The following is a 26,098-nucleotide window of genomic DNA, read 5'->3' on the forward strand; positions in this document are numbered from 1 at the left end:
AATGCCTGTTAGAAATGACACAATCCAGACGTTAATCTCTTCTTCCACAGACGTTTCTAGAGAGAGGAAAAAAAAAATCCCACCCAACTGAATTTCTAGTATCTCTGTGGTTCGAGTGTGCAGGATTGAGATCCAGGTAGATTCATGAACTAAAATATCATTAGTATACTTAAAAAGCAAAATTAATTCAACCTGAAGAACTGTTTGAGTACCCTTAAGGCTTGAAAAGCATGAGCCAGCCGTGTTTTTATTTCCCTTCTGTCAGATACACTCAGCTCAGTGTCCTCACAGATTCTGCCCCCGGGTTAAGTGATGTTTATATGTTTATACAAACCCTCTATGTAACAAACTGTTACACCGCACTTCAACATCTGCCTATGACAAATATTTACTTGAACAGCCGCAAAACCGTTGATTCATGAAGAGTTTCTGTTGGTAAGAGAAGCATTTCAGCTCCCTGCTGCTTATCTTGGACTCAGGGCTTCTGGTTATCAAAATGCCTGAAATGTGGGGTTTTCAAAAGAGTTGGCTCCTCTCCTCTTCTCCCAGGCCAGAGCTGGGGCAGGAGCTGCTGGTGGATTAGAGGAAAACAAAAGCAACTGCTGAAGCAGAGTCAGTAGTCTCTATGGGTTTAATTGGACTTACAGACCATATCTCCTTCAAGAGCTTCTGGATCTGATGAATCCAGCATTGTCTTCTAGTCAATATATTGCCACAGATAGGCTAAAGGTCCTTTCAAAAGCAGATAAGACTGAAAAGTCACGTTTATAGCAAAAATGCAAGGTTCTCCTTCGCAGGGATGAAGGGTGGTGAATGACCCTGCACTCCTGAGCAGAAGATAGGCTGGGGAGAGCTGACAAGCAAACGAGTCAGAAGGGGAAAATACAAGGTGAAAATGTCATTTGAGAAGAAGAGAGGGAAAAAAAAAAATCACTTGTCAGCCAGTATGTCAGAGAGAAAAGTCCTACACAGATGGTCTTAATAATTCTTTTAATGTACAATTGAAATAAAGTCCCACAGTGTTGTGCCCTATCAGGGCTTGGCTAGAGATTTGAGCTGTGAGCTCTGGAGGCCTGGAAGATGTCCTAGGATTCTTGAGGTCAATCATTTATGAATTAAGTTACTGATTTCCTTTTACATTTTTTAAGCCAATTTCCTAAGTTCTCTGCGTACATTAAGATTCCTCCCAGAGTGAAAGCTCTGCACATAGACAGCTTCATTAAGTCATTAAATATTAAATGAACTAAATTAAGCTTGAAAAATTACCTCAGGCTATTTTTCCATCTAAGGTCTCTCAGATAAATCGAAATTACTATGTATTGTGCAAGAGACTCATCAGCACGCTGAGGAGGATGTGGCAGTGTTCCTTGGTTCATACCTTCAAGCTTGCTCTAGAGGTTGGAGGAGGCTGAGTTGTTTTATTCTTCTACAAGTGAAGAAATGGCTGACTTTTAGGAGTCTACCTTTCAAATACAATTTTCATTTCATAAGTTATATTTTACTTTCCACTGACTCTGTACCATTATGTAAAATATTTTAATCTCTTGAGTCCCAGTAGGAAGAGCTTTAAGATCCTTCATCTTCATTTCTTTTCCTGTCTCTCTTTCTAAATGTCCCAGCTTTGCTGGCGTGAAGCTGTCATTTCTCTCCCTCTCTCCAAATGTCATTGTCCATGCTGAGTTGTTACCTGCTGGTTATCAGCAGCTACCCAGACACTTTGCAGAAATGACTTTTAGATGTTAGAATAAAAGGGAAGAGGCAGGGGGAGAGCACATGTCCTGTCCTTTGCCCAGAGCAGATGGAGAGCTCTGTTTTCCTCCCCAGTCTGGGGAAGCGCCGTTCCCACGCAGTCCTGGTTCTGCGTGGCTTGTGCAGGGAGAGCTGCTTCAGTTTGTTTTACTTTTCCCATGCAATCTGTGTGGCTAAACATTTGCTGTTTGTGTGACTCAAGTGCCAGACACCTCCCTGGGAAAGCAAACCAGCACAACCCATCTTGCAGATGACGACTCGAGCAAACTGGTGCGAGTGGGCGTTTCTGAGACGATGCGGGAGCGCTGCCAGCGCCGAACCCGAATTTCCAGCCTGTGCCTCAATACCGTTCAACAGCGCCCAGTAGGACCCGCCAACCAATTTCAAAGTGGTGGGCAGCAGCTAAAGGAGTTCAGGAGGATGACCCATGGGTGTTATGGCAATAATCTTCCTTCCTGTGGTCTCTGAGCCTGCTGTGGGTTTGTTCTATTGGAGCCACTGCCAGTGTCCAAGGAAGTTTGTCCATGTCAAGGTCACACGTGTGGATGTGGTTATGGAGCCTCATTGCTGTGAGGCCATCCACCTGTCCCAAGGTGTCTCCTCCTACCTCCCATCTACTGTATTTTCATAATTTGATATGGTGTGGTCAAACACAATTTTTAATAGAGTATGCGATGTACTGACAGGGAAAGGACAACTGGTTTTGGCGCATGATTTATAGAAAACTAAATTTCTTACTTGATTTTTCTTTATGAGCAACTTCCTTTATTTTTTAAAAAAAAAAGTTTCGGTTATGTTTATGTACAGTCAGGCACACACATTCTGCAAGATTTTCATTGTGTTGTTCCTGGTTTCTACTGAAACCAGATAATCTGTCATAGAATTGCTTCCAAAAGTTTGCGTAGGATGTATGTACCTGTTAAGGTTTAAATCCAGTCAACTGAAGTTCTGAAGTTAATGCTTTAAAACCCTACAAGAACCTCCTCGTTCACTGGCAATTGGCTTTAGTTTGTTGTAGCTTATTTCTCTGATCCAAAGCCATTTTATCCCTGAATGAGAGCATTCCCATTGGAATTCAACGTGCCCAAGCCTTTCTGCATTAGCTTCACCATTTCAGTTGATTTGTCTTGACTCAGTTCTGTGTGTCCCTGTGAAATCAAGCCACCACAGCTATTTATTTGGACTCTAGTTCCAACATTTAGATCGTGCAAATGCTATGGCAGTGAGTTTTCTTCCCATCGTTTTGGGCAAACTTTTCAAGCTGATACAGTCACAAACATCTCCATTAGAATTAACATGTCACATCTTCTTAAAATGCTGCTCCGTACAAATTAATATATACAGAAGATTAAATATACCAAAGTACTGCTTAAATAATTTAGCTAAGACTCCCTCCATCAAGAAACAGCAGGAGATTCTTAAAAAAAAAACCCCTTTGTTTTATTATTGGACGTTGATTTTTCTGAAGCCTGTGCTCTAACTCTTATTCCTACCCTGCTGCTTGCAAGCAAGCAGTTTGTGTTTTAAAAGCAAAATGTAAAATAGCATTTAATTTGCAGTCCAGGCACAAAATGCAGTCTTATTTCTCTGCTCTTTAATAAATAGCAAAGCTTAGAATAACTTTTTAGTTTAAAAATGCTGCCATCCAGTGGTTATTTCATATGTGAAACTCTTAGGTCTAGAAACCTCTCAGTCCTTAGATGCTGGGTTTTCCCCCCACCACTTTTTCCCAGTGTCCTGGGTATGGCAAATGCAAGACTTTTCACAGAGAAATGACAGAATCCTTCTTTTTAAGGACAAGTATAAAAGTTCATAAAGGTTAAGGCATTGCATAAACTGGTGTCTCATCCATTTGTATTCCCAAAGAGCAAGGTCCTCCTTGTTTAAATACCAGGGACACCTTGAGCATGAACATATATCAGAATGTAATTGTTCATGGGTAACTGGCATCATTGTGGCCATTGCTGCTTTTGTCTCTGCCTGGGCTTTGTTGTGCCACACAAGTGTTTGTATTCATACATTTGTTCTCAATACTCGTTTCAAGTGATTCCACTTCACTGCACAATCAAAACCTCAGCAATCTAAACCCTATCCAGACATCCTTGAGGACAAGTCACAGAACAATTGGTGATTTCTGTGTGTTGTGTATCTGTGGCATAGGAAACTTGTTTCTAGTAATGACTCAGAACAGACGGGACTAGATAAATTAAACATAGAAGGGTTTGGGTTGGAAGGGACCTTAAGGATTGGCTTGTTCCCACCCCTTGCTATGGGCAGGGGCACCTTCCACTATCCCAGGTTGCTCCAAGCCCTGTCCAACCTGCCCTTGGACACTTCCAGGAATGGGGCAGCCACACTTTCTCTGAGTAACTTGTTCCAGTGTCTCACCACCCTCACAGAAAAAAATGTTTCTCCCTAACATCTCACCTAAATCTCTCCTCTTTGAGTTTAAATCCATTCCCACTTATTCTGTCACTCCTTGCTTCTGTAAAAAGTCTCTAGGTAGCCTGTACATACCGAGAGCAAGTTAACCTCTGAAGGAGTTATTTTCAAAATAATTTCACAGTGATGATTATCTTAATAAGTAACCTAATAATCATCTCTTTCCTGCAGGGATGTCTTGTCGGATTTAACCTGGCTCACGCTGTTGGGAATGTAGATCTTCATTTGCATGACTGGGGAGTAGATTTTGCCTGCTGGTGCTCCTACAAGGTAAAACAGGTTCATCATTGGAGACCTTTTTCCGTAATGTCACCTATCTCATGGGTCAGCAAAGAGGCCAGGTGGATAAGAGCTGCACCTGAACTGTTGATTGAGCAAGGCTTGGCTGAATCTTTGAATTCGCCACAACAAAGAGATGGTCACTGACTTTAATGGTGCCTTGGTTATGAGTGGTTCTAAAAAAGTGATAGTGGCAATGACCTACAAGGTCTTCTGGATGCGAGATGGATCCTGGTGGTGGTTAAACATCTTCCCTGTGGACATGGGATCAGGGGCTCTTCTCTTATTTCTCACACCAAGAAGGTCTCACAGCTATAATATTTTGTGGAGTGGTCCCCAAATAAGAGAATATTCTTGTCTAAACTTCAATAATTTCAGAACACAGAAGAAGATATCTTTAGTTCCTTTGACTCCTAGTGAGAGTAAGACTCGACAGACCTCGTCAGATGAATTGTTTGATGACTTTGCTACATTGTATATATATAGCAAATATATATGGAACTGTTTCAGATGTACTTTAATTTTCTGGCCTGTTAGACTTCAAATACCATATGTAAGCCAAGAGAGATACTTTAAAAACTAATCTGAAAAAATATATCTGCTTTTACCTCCATCAGCACTTTGTGACAAGTGCGAAGATCTCCATCTAGAAACCACTAGAAATGTTAAAATTGGTTTGTTTTATAGGTGAGGGAAGGAAAGTGATACTTTACAGATAATTGTACATGTTGATTTATTCTTTGCAGTATTTAAATTCTGGAGCAGGAGGCCTTGCTGGTGCCTACATTCATGAGAAGCATTCCAAGAGTATTAAACCGGCGTAAGTATTTTTCTAATAATAAATTCCCAAATAAAAGGTGCTGTGAAGTTTAAATTGGAAAGAATTGCAATCTGAAAATGAAATTGCGCCGATTCCTAGCCCGAGAATATGGGCATGTGCATCTATGGATAGATTTATAAAAACAGAAGAAAATTCCTGTTTCAAGAAAAACTCATTGGGATAACATTTGTCACTGATTTGTTGCTACAGTGAAAAGGGTAGTGAACATTTAGACAGTTTGGTTATCTGGCTTTGTTACTTCAGATGGGTTGTTTTACACTAACTTTAGTAATTTTTCAAATTGCTAATGCAGATGCTCACATCTAAAATGCATTTCCTCCTTTAGGTCTGCTAACAGCTCTTAACTGAATAGAACCATAAAAGAGTGTGTTGATAATATTAAAAACAAGCATCCTAAATCATGCCTATGAGGCCGCTTAATATAAAGAGAATATTTAACATCTTCCCTTTAAAAATGGATTTTAAATAATCATTGAAGTCTTTGGTTGGTGAACAAAATCAAAGACAGTTTCATCTCTGTGCTTAATAGCTCTTTAGTAGTGGCATGTTTTCATTAAAATTATATCCACTGGTAAAGCTAGGAAGTATTACACGGAGATCTGTTCTGAAAGACTGTATAATCCATGGAAAGCTGAGCTATCAGCTGAGGTTAGCTGCATTAACAAAAATACCTGTTATTTAAGCCATTTTATGGCTATACTCTGTCTATGTGTATTAAGAACAGTGGGACAAATACTTTTAATGCACTGACAAATGTAAACATTTCTGGCTGTAATGCTTGGAGAAATTGCTGGCACTTCCTTTTATTTTAGCTTGAAGAACGCAAACTAAATCAGGTTTCAGAGACAAATAATATTATAATAAGCAGCTTTGCTGCACTATGTGCTGGTTTCAGCCTGTCTAGACTCCCAGGAGATAACAAAATAACGCTGATAAGTTCTTCTCAATCACCCATAACAGAAAACTCATTAGGATGACATATGGCCTGTTGCGAGCTGATTCCAGCCTTATAAGTGAACACGGGCAAAACATACTGGATATCTGGATATTTCTTCTGGAAAGGTTTTTTTCCCTGCTCCCCTGTTGCCAGGTGCAGGCATTGCCCCCATGGCCACAACTGGTTGTGTGGCTCCTATGGATCCCAGTTGTGGGGGACTGGGAAGATGCTGAACAGTGGAAAAAATGTGAAAAACTACAGAATAGCTATAGGTGGAATGAATAAAATATCAAGGGCTTTCAGTCTTTTTCCCTCCTTGATGACATTTTGGAACTTTTCTGAGGGTACTGGCTTAGTGTTGTAGGTAAGAGTTTAGATTAGTTTTTCCTGGACCAGCTCCTTCAGACATAGTCATTAATTTGTGTACTGAATCTGGATACTGAATATCTTAAATGAAATTACCTATATGGAATAGGTTTTTCCAGACTGGGGATCAATTAAAGATATAAGTCCAAACTTCCTGCATCGATCCTCTGCATTATTTAATCATAGCTATTTCATATTTTCCAAGATTTGATAATCATTCATCAAATTGTTTGTAGCTCCTCTGCCCGTGTTGCAGTACTTTTCTTTCTCTCCTGCATCAACCAGCCATTTCAGATCTCCAAATAGGGCACTGAGACAAAGGAGAATTTGTCTATGTCAAAGTATTCAATTGTGTAGCTGATTTAAATGCAGAGCAATTTGCTGTACGTTGTACAATCAAATAGAGTGGGATTTAACTGTTGGGGAAGTTTGCCGGCTTTGCGCTGTGGCTGCAGAGTCTCTGGCTGTCATCTGAATCAAGGATGACACCCAGTGGCCGCACAACTTCACTCCAGAATGGAGGCACCAACCTCTTGTTTCTTTGCACTTCAGCCCACACGTAAGCAGGGAATTAAATCCCAATCCATCTGACACTCTTGTGTCGTTTGAGCTGTCTGAAATGCTGTTATAACTCACGGTTTCAGGTGAGTCACCTTTTTTACCCGCCTATATAAATTTTTCTAATTTGTCTCATCCGTCATATCTCCTGCAAGTTATCGACTAGGTAGTTATTTTTATGTGGAAATGATCTGTTGTGTCTTAATAGGAAAGTGTATGTTCTGCCTGTAATTCAGAGAGGCAGAACATTTATCTTTTGCTGTCTGAGGCTGGGGTAAAAAGGACTTATCGAAAATAAAACAGCTCGGTCCAAAATTTCATTTTTACCCCCCCCCCCCCCCCAACTCAACCACTGCATATCACCAAAGAAATTTAGGTATTGATTTAACTTCTTTTAATTTTGTGAGTGTACTTTGTCTTACTCCCAGTTCAAGAAACTGGGTTCCTCTCCACCTGCTCCCTCCAACAACAAAACATTTATTTGATGCTTTCTTTTAAAATGCAACTAGAGAAAGAGTAATTTAAAGTATTTAAAGCATTTGATAGCCTTACCATCAGTATATGAGGCCATGCCAGAGCTGTTTTCTACTTTGGGACTGCCTCTCTGCAAACCTCCACAACCCAAACCTGATGTAAATCGGTAATACCTTGGCATGCCCCAGCAGAAAAAAGGCAAACCAGTCAGTGCCACTCTTCTTCATGGAAATGCAAGCTTCCCACAAGAGTTATAAAGTTGGAAATTCAGTATCTTGGGAAGGGATTTATGCCTGAGGACAGAGCTTGATCTTTAGATCAGATGGAAGCTGAGGGTGATGCAGTCTCCTATGTCCTGCTATTGTTTTTTTGTCGCACAAATACCATCCTGCAGTCCTGCAAACACCTTGGCGTAGCTGGGGCTGGTTCTCTAATTCACTGCAGGGGCCGTGGGTCTAAAAGTGACATGTTGTAACCAGCCCAATTAACATCTCTGCCTAAGCATGTGGAGTAGTCCTTTGCCAGTCCCCATCTTTCTCCTCAGAGCAGTAAAGCTGAATCAATGTGACATATATGGGTCTGATCCACCCCCATTCTCCCATGATCTCACCTCCTCTGAAGTCTCTCCTAATACTGAAATGGCTTTTTTAATACCTGCTCTATATATCACAATGCAATATATCCCTGGCTAATTGTGTGAGAGTGATTTCTTTATGGGAAGGTTGCAAATAAAAAAATTGGACCTGGAGAGAGCAGAGCTATGAAATGCTGCTGAAACCATGGGGTCAATGCAGGCTGAGCCTGTGCCACTAGGTTTCCACGTAACTGCTGCACGGGGGAGGTTTCCAACTCACAGAGAGCACTGAAGTGACCTACTAATACTGAAATTTTGCTTGTCTAGTTATTTGGGTTCCAGAAAAATTCTCATTTTAATTTTTGGATTTTTTTTTCTGCCTCCCTAATTCTCCATTTATAAAAAAAGGATAACTTGAATTACCAAGCAATTTAGATGTAATGAAATGTGAATGTTTGTGAGCACCTGGGGGAGAAGATGCTTGAGTCAGTTGTTCCCAGCAGGGTTTTTGCAGCTGTAGGTGGGCAGTAGGTTCAGCTCTGCTGTCAGGTAGTGAAAGGGACAGGAGGAGACAAATTTGCAGAGCCCTGAGACAGCAAACAAAGTAAAAGTAAGGCACAATTTAAACAGATGAAAGGGAAATAAATGTATTTAAAGCAGTCGGGAAAATAAAAGATAAACCCTGGCAGAGGATTAAATGAAAACTGTACAGTGTTTAAAATGAAGGAATTTATCAAGACTTTAGCCCACACTAGCAGCAGGTAGTGCTTAAAAGTGAAAAGTTTCTGTGATGTGAAGAAATGCTGCATGTACAGGAAGCAGCTGATGTCCAAAGAATGTGTTGACTTTTACCATGGGATTAAAAAAAAATAGTTTAAAAGAGCAAGGTAAAAAAAGGTTAAAAAAAGGTAATGATTTCATATTAGCTTTGAGGAACAAAAGGCATCTTCCGCCAATTTCTTCACAGACAGAGGTGAGGTATCAGCTCTTTTTCTTAGACCACTTCCCCTTTTGGTAGTTTGATGCCAATGGAAATGCCAGAGCACAAATAGTTTCCTGCTACGTCTTTGTAGAGACCTGCACAGCTTTTTTTGGTGTGTGAACTCTAACCCTGGTGCCAGATAAACAGAAATATGCTGCTCCAGCTCCTTATAATTTTCCCTTCCCATTTTTCCCAGGTGCTCTGGGTCCCCATCCTGCTCCAGTACAAACTTTTTCTCTGCAGTAACTGCTTTGCAAGAGGTTACTCTGCACCTTCTAGGACTGGTAGCTCCTGCTGAGTTTTTCTTTGCTCATTTTCTTGATTTATGAGGAGATATCACATTAGTCTTTTTTTTCTGAATTAGAGTCACATAATCCCCAAAATAAAGAGCTGAATCTTCTGTAAAACTGCTGAAAATAATGTACCATTGGAGGAACGTGAGTTGGAAGCAAAGGACAGTCATAAAAGGATTTGGAAGGTTGTTTTATATCTGCTGTACTGGAAAGAACTAACGCTGAATTTGTTTAGAGTGCTTCTAGGAATCATCGGATTATAGTATGATTTTGGTTGGGAGGGACCTTAAAAACCATCCCGTTTCACCCTCTGCCATGGTCAGGGCACATTCCACTATCCCAGATTGCTCCAAGCCCTGTCCAGCCTGGCCTTGGACACTTCCAGGGATCCAGGTGCAGCCGCAGCTTCTCTGGGCACCCTGTGCCACGGCTTCATCACCCTCACAGGGAAGAATTTCTTTACTCAGACTGAGTCTTCTACTCAGACTTTACTCAGATAATAGGCCAAGATGATCTATTTCTCACTGGCCCCTTGAATTCATCCCCTCTGAGTATCTCAGCACTATTGGAAGCTCTATCAGGACAGAGCTCCTTGTCCTGCTCAAGGAGAGGATCTGGAGAAGCAACGTAGCGACTTGTAGGGAGGTTGTGCTGAGTGCAGCCAGGTGGGAGAGTCAGTGGTGACAGATGACAGTGAACATGCTGCTGTTTCCAGAAGGGCTCTCACTGGTCCTACTGGACCCAGATTGTGGGCTGATGTAAATAAACTACTCGTGCAGTGAGCAGGTGTCCCCTGAGTGCGTGGAGTATCCTGTGCTAAGGTAGAAATGAACTGTTGCTTTGCCAAGGAGATGAGAGCAATTTAGCTCCTTGAGCTAATTTAGAAACCAAAAGTTAAAGTCTCCCTTGGGAAGAGACTGTTTAGGAATAAAGCTATTGGCTAATTAGGCTTAATTGCATTGTCTTGGGACAAGTGATTTATTAGGCCAATCTAGACCCATGATGGGCCTGCAGGGGTGTGTTCTCAGATTCACCAACTGCATGGCAAATATCCAAGAGCATTTTTTAACTTTGGAGTGAGTCTCTGGGAGAGAAAAAACGAGAGAGGTTAATGTGCACTCACATCATCTATTCCTATTCTTATTTCTTTGGCTCCTTTTATGTGACTCCCATGATTGTCTCCTTGTTCTCTGTTGAGCATTTTCTCTCTCTCTTCCTTCAAATCCTTCCTTGTAATTAAGCTGTATCTTCAAGCAATCTCACCTCTTTTCTCATTATAAATATCCTTCTTGTTCTTTCCTCCCTGAAGGTCTTCCCCTTTGTTTTGTCATCTTTGCCCTGGCTGGATTTTAAGGAGATTGTAAAGGTGCTGTGTGTGAACTCTGCACCACCTATGGGAAAACTGGTGTGAGTGTGGAAGGAATGTGTTGTTCTCATTCCCTGAGTGCACTCCCATGCATTCCACCTCCTGGATCACACCGAAGGGACATCACTTGATGCTGTGCCATGGTCCTGCCCCATTCCCAGCCTCGGGAATGAGAGGGAGGTGGCTCTGTTCCTCTGTTCCTCTGTTCCTCCCACCTTTGCTCTCCCGTATTCCGCCTCGCCTTTCTCATCCCGTGGTGTAAGACAACTGCTCCAACACATGAAAGGAACCCACAGGCTCAGCCTGATGGAAAGGTGAATGTAGCCTGGGGGCGACTCTTGCATCCTGTTAACGAGCAAGGAAGGGATCCCTGGGCTCTCCTTGGAGTCCGGATGGTTGCTGTGATTTTCCCTCGCACTTCAAAGGCCATGTGTTGTTATCTGCTTGCTCTCTGTGCCTCAGTTCTCCACTTCCAAGCAGGTAGATTTGAAAGCGCTTTGCTGTGTCTTGATTTTTTTTCCCCTGTAAGACAAAGCAGCCAGTTTCCTTCCTGCTGAATGAATTTCCAGAAATGCAATGCTCGTCCTGGTGTTACACACCTCTAAGAAAATGGAAAGAAAACTTTTATTGCCTGCTTTTTTAATAAGCCACAAAAAGAGGTGTTATTTCTCCTCTTATCCTTATCCATTCTTCTGTGTGTTTCTGTAGCCACTTCACAGAACCTTTCTATATTAGGGAGGAAAGGGTTTATTTTTAATGAACAAAAACCTCCTGTAAACCTTCTGCCATTTTCACTAAGAGCTTGCTTACCTCTGTGCAGAAATGTGCTGGAACTAATGCAATTTTGCGTCTGGGATTTCCTACTAGATGTTGACTCACTCTCAGTGTTTGATCATTTTTTACTTTTTCTACTTCAGAAATTTTGGAACTTTCTATGAAGCTTTCCCCCTAAGATTCTCAGTTAAACCTGTAGTCTGCACATGCCCCTTAAAAATGAGATTTGCTCATGCTTTTGTATTGGTTCATTAGACCACAGTGGGGAATTGTGTCTAATTTCTCCTTACAGAATGTGGTTTGATGTCATGGTACGGGTTGAAATTGCTCCAAGCTGAAAGCACCAGCAAGAGCCTTTTTGCTTTTGTACCATTAATGGTTACCAGTTTTCTCCCCATTTATGTCCCTTGACCATTTTCCTGTTATTAATTATCAGCTGTGGGTTCAAGATGGAGTTTTGTGCCCGGGATGTTTCCCAGAGCTGTTTGTGTCCCTGACCTGGCCGAGCACCTCTCTGGCTTTAGCTGCAGCTCTGGGGTCACACATACAGCTCACATTGTGGTCCGTGTCTCAGCCAGCACCTGACTCAAACCAAAGGTGATTGGAAGGTCATTGCTCAGGTTAAGGAAATAATTCTGGCTTCCTACTTGCTAAGTTGACATTCTGGATTTGTGCATGGGGGGATTATGAAGGGATTCTTCCTCTTCTTTTTTTTCTTTTACTTTTTTTTTTTTTTCTTGGTTTATCACTTTTGCCCATTTGTTTCCACATGTTTATGGGGTTTCTAGTCCTCATACCCTCTCTTTCTCCTGGTTAAAACTTCTTTCCAGCACTCAACCAAGATAAGGTCTCACCAGGTCAGAAGCCTTCATATTTTTCTTTTTCTTTTGTCTCCCTTAATCAAATCTATTTTATCTTGAAGTCCAGCAAAAGACATCCAGAGCCTGCTGTCTTTTATTTCTTACCCATCTCCACAAGTCTTTGGAATCAGGAGCTTCCTAGGGGCCTTCATGACATAAATTGTCTATTCTTGCCCACTCGCTGCAAGCCATCCTTCCTCTCACTTTCCATTTGTGAAATACTTACTTTCACACCTCTTTGTCCCTGCTGGTAAATTTTTGCTGTCACAGTGACTACTCCTCATTTGTCACCGGAGTAATTTTCAGTGCTTGCTGGCAGCTGCCTCTTGCTGCCTTCCACTGTGTGGAAACTGCAGGGCAGCTCCAGTCAGAGAGAGCTCACTCAGGTGTCTGAAGAGGAGTTTCTAGTGAGGTTCTGGGAGAAACACAGAATCTTCCCTTTCCTTTTCCTTTCCCTAATTTCTCAGTCAGCATGACATCAACTCACTGATCTGATCACACCAGTGCAACTGTTTTGGGAAAATGTTATGTTCTTTCTGTCCAATGCCATGAAAACCAGCTGCTCAACGTGAAGAATTGTTTATTATTTTCTTTAGCTGTGTACAGATTATTGAGCAAAAAATGGAATAGTTTCCTACTGAAATCTGGTTTTTCAGCATTCCCTCTTGTTTTCATTGACAGTTTTCTGAGATGACTTTCGAGCAACCCATTGTGAGCTAGGCCAGGGAGATTTTGTCAGGGTGTGTTGAAGGTCAGAGTTGCAGGTACAGTTATTTTTTGACAGGAGAATAAGTCCATATTAATGTCCGTATTTGATGCTTCTCACCTGCCTCTGCAGTGAGAAGAGCTTGGAGCTCCTGGAATCAGTGCTGGACCTCATGTCAAACATGACATATTTACATTGGACCTCGTGTCAAATCTATTTTAGACCCCATAAGACTGCTGGTTTATGTGCCAATGAAAATTTAGGCAACCGCAGCCCAATAAAGAAAGGCCGCTAAGTCACATTTTTCTTGTTTTCTAGTGATGGATGAAATTTAATCTTTTTGAAAGGAAACTCTTTAAAACAACTCTGAATGATGCCCATTTCTGTTCTCATCTAATTATTTCATGTCTTAGACTTCAGCTGAAAAGACTTCACCCTAGTTTTCCTCCTTCAGTATCACTTAGTAAATATTTTCTAACACAACTACTGGATTCTGTGGCAAATTTGCTGGCACTTGAAACTATGAATTCAATTAGTTCTAGCCACTGCCATAAAAAAAAAAAAATCTCATTTAATGTGGATTGTTTCTTGTTTCAGGCAAAGAGCAGAGGTGACAACTTAAATTTTAGCTAATAAGAATTCTGGTATGATAAAGGTCTTGCATTAATATTGTGATTACTCTATTCAGAAACAACAAAGACCCAAGGAAGCACAACTTCCCAGATCGTAAAAATTTTATATTATATTTCAATCAGATACATTTATTATTTAGAGATCTATCTAGATATCCTCCCCTGAAAGATTTATTCAAGGGATTGCAGAAACTTTATAGTTCAGTAAACGCATCATAGTAATCAAAACTATCCAAGTCTCCTTTAAGTCAGAATTCACATTTAAAAGCAGCTCTAGGAGGGATTGTTGCTTTCACTTGTTTAATTTAATCTATTTGAAACAGTCTAGAAAAAAAATTAGGGAATTCTTAAAGAATATAACATGCGCTTTTTTTATCACCATAAAATAATTGAGAGCTATTCACTACTTTATAAAAATCACTGAGAACTTTATTAATATCTCTATGAGTAAATTGGCTCCCTGCTTGATTTTTAATTTCTGGTGTTAGGCAGAATATTCAATTTCCCCTTACTAAATGTGTGAACATACTGTTGGCTCTATTCCCCCTTTTCATATATCTGATATTTGGCCAGTGAAAGTGTTATATGAGCACTTTGTGATAATAGTTGTTCATAAGCTGATTTAACAGTTTTTAATTCAACTTCATTAGCCTTAGGGGGTTTGTTTTTTTGTGAAATCTTCTCCTGGGATTTAATTTAGGCTCCCATCTTGTCTGCTGTTGGATCATACCTTCCTTTTGCCTGATCATGGCGAATGAAATTATCGCCCCTTACCGCCAGCGCCTCAGAGGTTTGGTGGAGAGCTCTGAGAGGCTCTAAAGGGCCCTGATTGGATTGGCAGCATTGCAGCCATCCCTCTTCCTCATGCCCTGGCCACAGCAACTTGTTTCCTGCTACAAAAGGGAACTCAATCTCCTTTTGTTTTGACCTGGAGGGGTAATACGGATGGACGTGTTGAAATTGGTGTATTCCCACTTGTGTCGAGCCTAAAAGGCTAACAAGGTAAAAATCAATCCAGGAGGAGTGTGTGCACCCTCTGTCTTCCAGCACCCACGAGCTGTAAATCACTTTATACTGACCAAACAGCCCAGGTTTTTCACCCAAGAGCCTCTCTAATGGTGGCAACAGTTTTGTTAAATCACCCACCTCGAAGAGTAGCAAAGCTCAGAGAGCCGAGAGCTGCCCAGCTGCTTTTGGAAAGAGGGTGATTACTCAAATCTAGAAGTTTCTTAATTCCATCCAGTGTAGTTGCATATTCAGTGTCATTGTTTGAATTATGAGACTTTTTTAGGATTTGTGTCTTTGCTGTTAAAACTTGCTGCTAGGCAGAAAGTGAGTTTAGCTATTTTTTGACCAAGACAAGCCTCAAAATAGGGGAGAAAAATTGTCTCCCTTTAGATGGTACTGAAAACTCAAGCCTCTTAACAGAAGAAAAATGTCATGCTATTAGCCTCTAATACAATCACATTACTTTGGTCCTTTGACAAAGTAAAGCCTCATTGATATTAAATATGAAAAGTTACTACTTTCACAGTAGCAACTTTTCATAAGGAGTTTTGATTTTTTTCCACTGAGTTCTAAGAGACTGGCCCATTAATAATGTATGGCGCCGCTCACAAGTCACATATGCTTAATAATTAGGAAACATTTGTAATGAGTTGAAAAGGGTAAGGAAAGCAGCAGAGTGTGTGCAAGTCCTAAACTACAGAAGTCTGAGGCTAATAATTACCTGGGCTTCAAAAGCTTTTCAAATCCTAACAACAGATCCTACTTAAAATTAACAGGCACTGCACAGAAGAGAATAATGAAACAAGTCCAAGCTTACCATTTGGGATAAAGGATAGCTAAAAAGATATAAGGGAAAAAGAAAGAAAAAAAAAAAAAAAGGCTTTAAATATAGCTTCTGGCAATCTTGGCAAAGTTTTCTGAAGGAGACTGTGAGAGTTAGGTTTGAAATATTGCTGAAGTCTAGCAGGGGTAGCTGCTATAACTCCCTAATCCCTTGTGCAAATCCTAGCCCTTACAGATATATACTGTTCGGCTACTCCATACCTGACAGCTTCTCAGTACGGGAGGAATTTCACCTACACAAGGGGGTTAAAATCATTGAATTCTTGATTTCAGTGACGAAACTGAGAGTTACTTTTCCCTTATTCTTTGTTTTGATTGAACAGACCCCTCATCATTTCAAACATCATTTGAAATGTCCGTTCTCCCTTTCAGTGAGCTGTCAGCAGGGAAGCTCTGGGTCCGAGCAGGACCCTGCTGGGGTGATCAGTATGGAGAGGGTGGGGTGGAGAGGAATAACATTGTCCATCCACTTGGGCTTGTTTTGTTTCAGCATAGCTGTAAAATACCATGTGGAATTAAGCAATAGAAATATTGATTTTTTAATTTTTTTTTTTTTACCTTATCAGAAATGCCAGTTAAGTGATCTAGATCAAGAAAATTATTAGATTCTGAAATAAATAGAAACCTAACACTGGCAACAACTTTTGAGGGTGAGGTGATAATCTGCGGAAAGGCTGACTGGAGGGGAAAAAAACAAGTGACATCAGCTTTACCTCCACATACCCTTCCCTTACCTGCATATAAAAAAAAAAATCCTGTATATGATACTCCAAATAAATCTACCTCTTCATCCTTACATCGTCCGCATTGCTAAATATATGAGCACATTTTTTACAAGTATATTCTCATCCCTCACTGTAGAGTTAAGGCTGTCCTGAGCAGAATTCCTAGAGATAAGGGCTTAAGGCATGGAGAGACCAAATGACTCATCAATGATCAGACAAGTCTGTGATAGCAAAGAAAATTGAAACTCCTTCTCAAACTCCAGCCAGTGAGCCAAAAATATGCCATGTAAAGCAAGGAGCAGGTTTTTCTGTTTTCTTAGTTGGTGTGTGTATGTGTCATTCTATTTATTCTGAGTTTTGGCATTGAATCCAAAGAAACACAATCATGTTCATGTGTTTGCAATAAAATTAATGCCATAGAAATTAAATTAAAACATATAAAAATTGCAATTAGAAGGCTGCAGTAAAATTAATGCAGAGTAGAATGCAAAGAGTTGGGCCCAGCTGTTGAGCCTGGGGACCAAGTCGATGCACAGAGGTTGTGGAGAGCTGTTTGTAGATTTGGGTGAGAGTAAGCTGGCATTGAGGGGGGGTGAAAGAACTGCTTCTGTGAGTTTGGTTTGTGGCATTGACCTTTGAGTGCAGCAGCATTAGGAGATACTCCTGCTGAGGACCTGAGTCCTGGGTACTTTTTCTCTCTTTATTGCATTACATGGAGCCCAGGAAACTGGAGGAATGTACCTCAAAATACAGAATTAAACTTTCAGTTGAGCTGGATATTCATGCATGGGTGTAAGGCATGTTCAGAAATGTTTTTGCGTTTGAGGAGATGACTGTACCATTTGTTGGTTTGCGTTGGTTTGGTTTGGTTTTTTTTATTCTGGAATTTGAATTATGAAAGCTGGGCTTTGGATGTGGTACCACAACGTTCTCCTAAGCAGAAGGATGACAGTCAGATATGGTCAGATGTGGATTGTTGCTAGCTCCAGGCTGGCTCCAGCCTCTAGGATTTCTGTGTCCTTTTGTAGTTTAATTTCTAAGACCCCTTGGGTGTTTTTGTCACACATTTCCTTCTAAGAGAGTGATATTTAAGTCATAATTAACCTCTTTCCCCTAAACGTGTGTCACACTGCACTTGTGCCTGTTGCTTGCCCATCTTAGGTCTTTAGGGTGTCTTCAGACATGGATGTACTCTTCAACCAGCCAGTTATGTCATGGACATACAGGACTGCAAGGAACTGAAATTAATGATTGTTTTTGGCCCTTTCATTCTTTTCCCTGCCTTTGCAGACATGGCATAAGATCTGCCTGGTTCTATGTAACGAACTTTGGGAGCAGTGACAAGTCTCATTAACTCCTCAGAGCTGATTCTTTCTCATTGCCGGAGCAGCAGCATGAAAAAAATCAGACAAATCTTTGCCAACACCTGGATGCTTTTGCAAAATTAAAGCAATGTGTGAATGAAGAGCTTAGCTGCCACTCAGCAGCTCCTTTGTGGACACGGCCTGGCCCCAAACTGCCTGTTTATGATTTGGCTTAATCCATCGTTTCATAAACATAACATGCTTTGCTGGTATATCCTCCTAATATAATCTAAATAATGACTATGAAATTTCCAGCTCGCTTTGTGACCCGATAAGGGAGAGGAGACAAACTGCTCCGTGCCCAAGGAAGCTGGAAGATGTAAAATCAAGAATTACAAATTTCACACTGTATTCCTCTAGCTTTTCAACTTGCCTTCCTCTGGATGTGACATGATTATCTCACACAATATAATGACAGGATACTTCCAACACAGTGCCCTGGACTGTAAAAGCTGGGCCACATTAATGGTATTTCCCTGTTTTCTGTACCACTACTCAGGAGTTTCTGTCTCTTTTTCTTGCTGAGAAGGGAAACGAGACCCGTGTTGCTCCAGGCTGTAAATTATAAATGAGTAGCATGATCATCTGTAATGCCGAAGCAAAGGTCAAAGGAATTTTTTTTTTTTTTTTTGTATTTTTTCTGTGCTCTTTAACTGGATCTTCTTTGATGTTTACACTGCACATGCATCACGGTCATTATATCCCGCACTCATTAACGCAGCTACAAACGAGATGACTCAAGCCATGAACAACCAGTGCTTCAGTCTAATGCAGACAGAGATGAAGGAGGAAAATGAGCTAAATAAAAATACTTATTGAAGGGATTGTTCCCTGGCGTAAATGTCCTTGAAGAGAGTATGACTAAATAAGGGGATACCGTTCCTTTCTGCAGTCGTTTTCCAGCCCAGCAAACCTTTGTTCATTGATTTGTAAAACAAGAGAACATTTTGGAGCTTAAAAAAGAAAGGGAATTTGAAAACCTTTCAGCAATATTTAATTAAATTCTTTTTTGTTTCATGAAACTGAGCTAATAACAGTTTGCTTTAAATTTTACGTGGCACATGTAAAAATTCTGTGCAACGACTGGAAGTGACAGAATTCCCTGGGAAAGTCTCAGTGTTATCAAACTGTGAAGGCATAGACAAGATTGGATGGGTCCTTCAGCAACCTGGTCCAGTGGAAAGTGTCCCTGCCCATGGCAGGGGTTGGAAAGAGATGCTCTTCAAGGTGCTTTCCAATCCAAAACATTCTATGACGGCAATGGTTTTGAGGCATAGAATGGATCAATCTATTGCAAAAGTTATTTTGTAACAGAAGTGGGCTTGCAGGAACATGCTCACCTTACAGAAAAAGACACAGCTAGTTTGGCCCTAATTTACTCTCATTTTTGGCATGATTTCTCAATGGATTTCAAATGTGCTTTTGCTCCAGGATGGAGAGTTGTTCTCTGTGGAGGTGTTCCAGGAGCACCTCTGCTGAGCTGCCTTGGGAGTCTGCTGGGGATACCTGGAACTGGCAGCAGGATGCTGCAACTATAACTCATCCATCCCTGGGATAACAATTTTGGTTAGTGATGTGTTAAAACAAGGGCTCAGTTTGGAAAAATTTGCATTTTTTAATTTATAGTGGAGCATTTGCTAGATAAGACCTTTATCTCCTCAGACACTGCTTTTTAACACACTTCCCACAGTGGGTTTTATCTGCAGTGGGAAGCATGTAACTTAGCAGTCCCATTGCTAACATGTTTAAGGTGTTTTTAATCACAAGCACATCATATATGGCTTTTCAGAGCCTTCCACTTCATGTATTTTGCCAAAAGTCATGGGTTTAAATTCAGACTTTATTTAGATCTTGGTGCCTTTGTTTTCGAGGCAGGAACATTTTAAATGGTGACTGCAGTTCAAAATGCTCACTTTGCATGCAGAGTAACAACTCTTTAATAAGAATTTTTACTGCAGTGAGTTAATGTGCAGTTTTATTGCCTATTATTTTTAGTGAGCATTTATAAAGCGTTATGTTTGGGGTTTAACACCTTAGCTCTCTCCCATCACAACAGGTTGAAATTTGGCATAGCGGTGGCAACCTTCATTTCAAAATTTTCACAGAAAATTGTAAACAGCAAATCGCTATAATTTGTGAAGATTTTGTTAATTTCCATGCTTTGAAGCCTGTCAACTTAAATGTCAAATAACGTGACATCCATATGGACCATTAGATCGATGAGAGTGTAGGACCAGAGCTGCCTCAAAGTGCACATCCTGCAGTGACACCTCTGAAGTTCTAGAACAGCCAAAAGAGAAAAAATAAAAAAGAGGAAAAGCAAATTGTCAGATTATGGGTAGGAAAGGGCAAGACAGCTAAAACTGTCTTTAAAAAAAAAATTAAAAAATCCTTCATTCTGTCATTTTGGAAAAGTTTTGAAATTTTGCTTTCCAAGTTGCCTCCGTGGTGCTGCAGCTGAGATCTGGGTTGGAGCCAACTTGAGGATTAGTGAGTTTTGAGCATTCAAAGTGAAACCAGAGAGCTTTTCATCAGCCCTGCTCTGGGTAATGGCCTGATTGATCTGTATTTTGTCTTTGCTTTCTGGGTGTGGTCCAAGCAGAACCATAGTGTTGTTCTCTCCTTATCACAGACTGTTAGTCCAGATGTTTTATTTCCTATGGATTTCTTTTCTGCTTAAAACTTCGTGAAATTCATAGAATGTGTGTGCTGTTGATATCAGTAGATTGTTGCAGGAACATACAATATTCAGGGTTTACAGTGCAGAGTTATCTATATATTAAAGAGTTCCTATAAAATGACTGAAATATCTTTTATGGTTCAAAGCATCAGTAACGGAGTCACTCGGGCAGAGGCTCCGTTGTGCTTTATTTGGGGTGTACTCATTTTGGCAATGTAATATCTCATTTAAAATGGATGTATATTGCACTATTAATTTTCATGGGTCTCAGAATAATAAAAACATCAGGCAGCAATAAAGAAAAAAACATTCCTTTTCTGTAGACCCTCTGTTTAGATGCAGCTCACAGAAGTAAACATAAAACCTGTGTTGTTATGCAGAAATACGAACTACCTTCTTTTACACTCTGCAGTATTCATATAACAAGTTTCTAACTCAAATGTGGTCTTAATTCTGCAGAGCTCAGCTCTTTTAGGCAAACTACAAAATGCTAGGGAGGGAGGGGCCATGACTTTCTTTTCCCTGTTTGCCTCCAGGAAGGCTGATCTACTGTGACCTTTACATATAGATTTTTTTTTTATCATTGCAAGTTTTGCCAGGCTTCACTCCTAAAATTTTGCTATCTGGCATGGGGAAAACTGAGCAAAGCCCTGGCAGAAATGATGTCCAATATGTCCAGTTCTGGAGAGCTGAGAAGTTCAGGAAGGACTCTGTGATGGTGGTCTCTTGATATTGTAAAAGCACAGGGGAATCTCAAGTATTATTATATAATACTGATTATTATTCTATATTATACTGATTATTACAATATATATTTTATAATACTGATTAATAATCAATGATATCACTGTGTACTGAGTTAAGAAGTGAAGAACCCAAGGGAGGTGGGGAAAAATTCCCTGATTTTGCAGTATTGGTTTTATCTGCAGTGCCCTGGCAGTAGGTGATCCAGTGCATCCAGCTGCTTTAGAAAACTCTTTATAGCAATGCCCTCGAACATATTTTCCATTAAATATGAGCTAATAATGTAGTGTCATTTTTATGTCCAAACTCAGACATATTATTTCTTAAATAATTGTATGGGCTTTTTTTTCAGGAGACGATCTTAAAAGAAGGAATATTGCATTAAACTGGTTTGGGTATTATTTTAAAGAAAGTTTTTTGAAGAGTAAGTTTAGTTCAGGAAAATAATCTCACAGTAAGCATGAAGCAATACCCAGACAATCCTCTTTCCAAGGTCTTGTTGTCTGCTTGTTGTTCACCAAAAAGTCCTTTACTTGGTGAAACTAAGATTTTACAACTCCTTTTAGCTTTCAGTATTCATTAAACTAAGTTTAAGAGCAGGGGGAGAATGGTTTGAATTTAATGCCTTGGAACCAAACAGTGGAAATATTTCTGTACTACTTTTTGTTTTGCGGAGTAAATTCAGAGAAAATGGATATTGTTAAAATCAATAGTTAATTGAAAGATATGGTGTGTTTTATCATTTGCAGTAAAAGAGAAATTTTAAATGGTAATGTTAAGTTTTTAGTGTTAACTCTTTATAGAATTTATTGCATTTTTATGTCACTGTTAGAAATAAAATGTACTATTAGAAATGCATATATTGCTTAATCTTATATAATCTTTAATACTCAAAGCTAAATTAAAAGATATTAAGATTTCTATTAATTTATTTTCTTTAAAAAATCTTAGGCTAATCGGCTGGTGGGGCCATGACTACAAAACCCGATTCCTCATGGAAAACAGTATGTATTTATACACTCTCAATTTTATTTGTTTTATTTTTATATAACCAGCTTCATTTTTATAGCCATGTCCTTTCTCCAAAGGACAGAACTTTGCATTTCCTCATTTATGTTAAAGGCATTAGGCTAAACTCATCCAAAGTATGTGAGGCAGTGGAGTTAACAAAATAAATGTTGGAATAAATTTGTGTTTGGGCATAAGGGTTTGACTGTCTGCTCCTAGACATTTTGCTGAAATACCTTCAAAATGCAGATATAGAATAAGGATGAAACTTTCAAAGTATCTCAGTGAATTAAATTCATGAGTCTCTGAGGAGAGAGGATCTGCTATCAGCCACTGGGGTACTATCTTTCTTCAGGATTAATTCCACTGGAATTAATGAGAAATTATACAAATAAAGGTAAGGCAACCTGACATAAGTCATGAAATCCCACTAATGTTTCAGCATTTCCAAATTTCCTGCACTAGGGAGGAATGGGTTGTAAGACTAACCTGCTCTGGAATAGTGAAGTGCTTATTGTCCCAACACAAAATGAGAACTCCTTTCCAAATCTGACAGCTAGACTGCTCAGATCCAGTTTAAACTATGGCAGAGAGAATATCCTGAGGGATCAGGATGAGAAAGGAGCTTTTTTGGTTTGATTGGTTGCTTTGTTTCTAATATATTTTTAATTTTCTGTGGCAGCGCCTGTTGATGTGGCTTTGGCTGGAGAGCACCTCACTAATAGCCTCAGTCTGCTCTTTGTTTTCAGACCAAATGCAAGAGAGTGGCACTATGGAAAGCCAGCAGGAGACACAAATTGCCCTGAAACACTGCTAGAAGAAGGAAAAAACGTTGTTTATTCATTTCCAAGAGCAGTGTAGAGGGGAGAAGTTGGGCATTACAGAATTAGCCAGTCTTCTGTGCGCGAAAAGTGTTTCCTCCGCCGCGTCCTCCCGCTCCGGCGCCGGAGCATGAGATATGAACGGTGACACGGAACTTACAGCCAGGCTTTTGTAGGTTTATTAAATAGATTCTGTGAGATTTCACAGCCCAAAGTCTAGGCAACTCCTCTCCTGAAGTGGCCTGAAGCTACACTTAGCTGCATATGCAGCCTCCCCTGTGTCTCGTCAGCTCAATAAAGTTAAGGAACGTGATTCCTTGCTCCGCGTGAGCGTGCCTCTGCTGACTTGGAATTTCTCTGCCTCGTGCCAGCCTTAAAAGAGATTCAAGTGTAAAGGTGGTTTTAACACACACCATTTAAACAAATTAATTGCCGTTCTCTGGTTCCCATGAAGCTGCTAATGAGGTCTTCTGCTGGATAAAATTGGGCTTCTCTCGAAGTTGAAAGTATTAGCTGGGAATAGATTACTATTTCCTTTTAATGACCGATTCCTACGGGCCACATTAGGGAAATATTTTACTGCGTGAGGACAGGCTTCAAGATAAGGTCCAATCCATTAAAATGAAGAAATCAAAAACACTAATATAAGTTATTCATTTTCCAGAATTACAACTAAGTGAAGGAATTAATGGATTCCGGTTATCAAATCCTCCAATTTTACTGGTCTGTGCCCTGCATGCCAGTTTAGAGGTAAGTAATTGCTTTTCTTTGAGCCTGAATTTAAGAGTATAAAAATGTTTAATGAATGTTACGTGTATTATTGCTGCCTCCCTTAAAGAAAACTGTGAAATATTTGAAAATTGTAAGGGAGAAGTAATGAAAAGCAAACAAAATAAACCCACAGCCCTGAGAGACCAAGGCCTTTAATGAATATACTCAAATCCCCACATCTCTCACAAACTCTGCTGAAGGACTCTGAGTTGGACCCAGAGTATCTGAGGTTTGCACCTCCAAACTTAACCTCTAGCAAGGTGTTTGTCCCTGCCTTTAGGAGCTCAGTACAAACAGCACCTTTTTCCCATAGAAATATTTAGGGCTCAAAATCATAGAGAAATTAAGTTTGGAAGAGATCTCTGAGATCACCTAGTCCAACAGTGACTGGTCTCAGTACTGCTCATGGGAAGGATTATGCTCAGCATCTTCCTACAGAGGAGTCATGTAAAAGTTGCATTCAGAGCTGCTGCTTCATATATTCCACCAGCAAAGCAGACTTACATCCTTTATGAAAGAAAATTAGCCATCCTGGATCTCCTGGATTAACTGATCTAGTTGCTCAGGGAACCTGTTCTGCCTTTGGTTACAAACAGAAGAGGCAGAAACTATCTGCAAATGTTTCCTAAAGGGGGAATTCCTGAGTGTGGCATAGCTCCAAACTGTCTTTTCTTTCATAGAATCATTAATTTTCTGGTGGACAAAGGAGCAGAGCCCCATCTCTGACCTACCTCTGTATGAATCACTGACACTGTGGCTGTGGAAAGGGCTGTCCTGCCATACAGAGCCAATTCCTCCTCTGAAGGTGTGATCCATGTGCTGAAAACCTCTGATCCTCATTGGAGAGCACAGCCCACCCCTGTTGGAGGGCATGGAGCTGTTCCCCATACATCTGTGTATGATGTTCCAGCATTTCTCTTAAGGATTATCAAGATGTTCCAGCACTTCTCTTAAGGATGGTTCACCCCTGACATCAGGACTCTCACTCTCTGTGGCTCAAAAAGGGTGTATTACTCAGATTTCCCTGCTATATGCAATGTAGTCTACTATAAAATCATTCTTAAGCTGATTTTCAAGGCAGCCTTGAGTAGCAAGGTTTTACCACAGCAGAAATGGCAGAAATTTATTTCTGGTTAGCATTCCGTAAATTCTAGTGGAATGGCTGAGCTGATGCTGGAACAAAGAGCAGTGTCCATATCCCTCTACTGTATTTACTGAAAAAAAAAAGCATGTTTTGCAAACAAAGTCAGAAAATTGCCATTTATGATCTCTCCATCTTACATGCAACGCTGAAGGACTGCAAAGGGCACAGCCATGCTTCTTGTTCCGCCCGGCAATTTATTTTTTTAGCCCTTAAACATCCAATATATTGTTTTAAACTTTATGTGACCTTCGAGATAAGCTGAAAGCTACTGTGCCATGACCCAGATTGTCAGTGCTCGGGTTTGTGTGGGCTGGTGTCATTTAGCCCACTGCAGGGAGCCTGGAACAATGAGGGCTGAGCAGTTTCCATTGCCTCCCCTTTCCCTGCCCACATTACCTTTTGGCACAGCCAGGATTTCCCAGTGCTAATTGCTCTAATACAGTGGGAAACAAAATAGTTTTCATGTCTGGCAAGAGATGGCTAGTGAAATTGCATGCCACCTTCACTGGGACACATTAAGCAGAAGGCAGTGTTTCCAATGGAAACAATGAAAACTGCAAGAGTTAATGGATGTTATTCCTCAATAATGCTTAAAGTGACTGTTATGGCACTAGCTGCTGCCTTTTATGGAAAAAAGGGGAGCGCTCTACAGACACATTTTAAAGACCTTTTTCAAAAAATTTCACCCAGGAGACCAAGTATTCCTTGCACAAAGCCTGTGGAAGCAGATTTTTGTGTGCAGTCTAAGGAGATCCATCCCTCATTCTCCTGCAAATCCTGGAGGAGTAGGAGGCAGGTCTCGTTTTTCCCTCTAGTAATGGACTGAACAGTCCTGTGCCTGCTCTGCCTGCCTGGGTGGAGAGGGAAGCACCTCTAGGTTTTTGTTGACCCGTGCAACTGCTGACTGCTGGTGGCTCTGGTCCCTGTCACATTTATTCCCTTGCAAACTCAGTCTTACAGCATCCATGTTCCATTTCACAGACACAAATGCAGGGGTTCTTGGTTTTCTGCATCATCTGGTGGCTGTGATAGCATCAGGGAGCGAGGCTTGGGATGTTCTACAAAACAATGATTTGCAGATGCTGCTGGAAACCAGACTTTGTTGTGTTTTGAGTAGGATTTCTCAGGCACCTCTCTTTATGTTTTTCTATGTTATG

At 40.5% G+C, this 26,098-nt stretch overlaps 1 protein-coding gene across 3 annotated transcripts in view; it reads left to right on the forward strand.

Annotated features, from left to right (window-relative positions):
- Nucleotides 1-26,098, forward strand: part of KYNU (kynureninase) — a 58,862-nt gene that overhangs the window by 29,571 nt on the left and 3,193 nt on the right. For all 3 annotated transcript variants that reach the window (XM_066190403.1, XM_066190401.1, XM_066190402.1), the window contains 4 exons: nucleotides 4,363-4,461; nucleotides 5,217-5,290; nucleotides 22,149-22,201; nucleotides 23,691-23,776. In XM_066190403.1, the coding sequence (XP_066046500.1) occupies nucleotides 4,363-4,461; nucleotides 5,217-5,290; nucleotides 22,149-22,201; nucleotides 23,691-23,776 (312 nt within the window). The remainder of the gene's footprint in view (nucleotides 1-4,362; nucleotides 4,462-5,216; nucleotides 5,291-22,148; nucleotides 22,202-23,690; nucleotides 23,777-26,098) is intronic.

Source organism: Chamaea fasciata, unplaced genomic scaffold (genome assembly GCF_029207755.1).
Source record: "Chamaea fasciata isolate MVZ Bird 193981 ecotype frontalis unplaced genomic scaffold, bChaFas1.0.hap1 SCAF_8, whole genome shotgun sequence".
Lineage (NCBI taxonomy): Eukaryota > Metazoa > Chordata > Aves > Passeriformes > Sylviidae > Chamaea > Chamaea fasciata.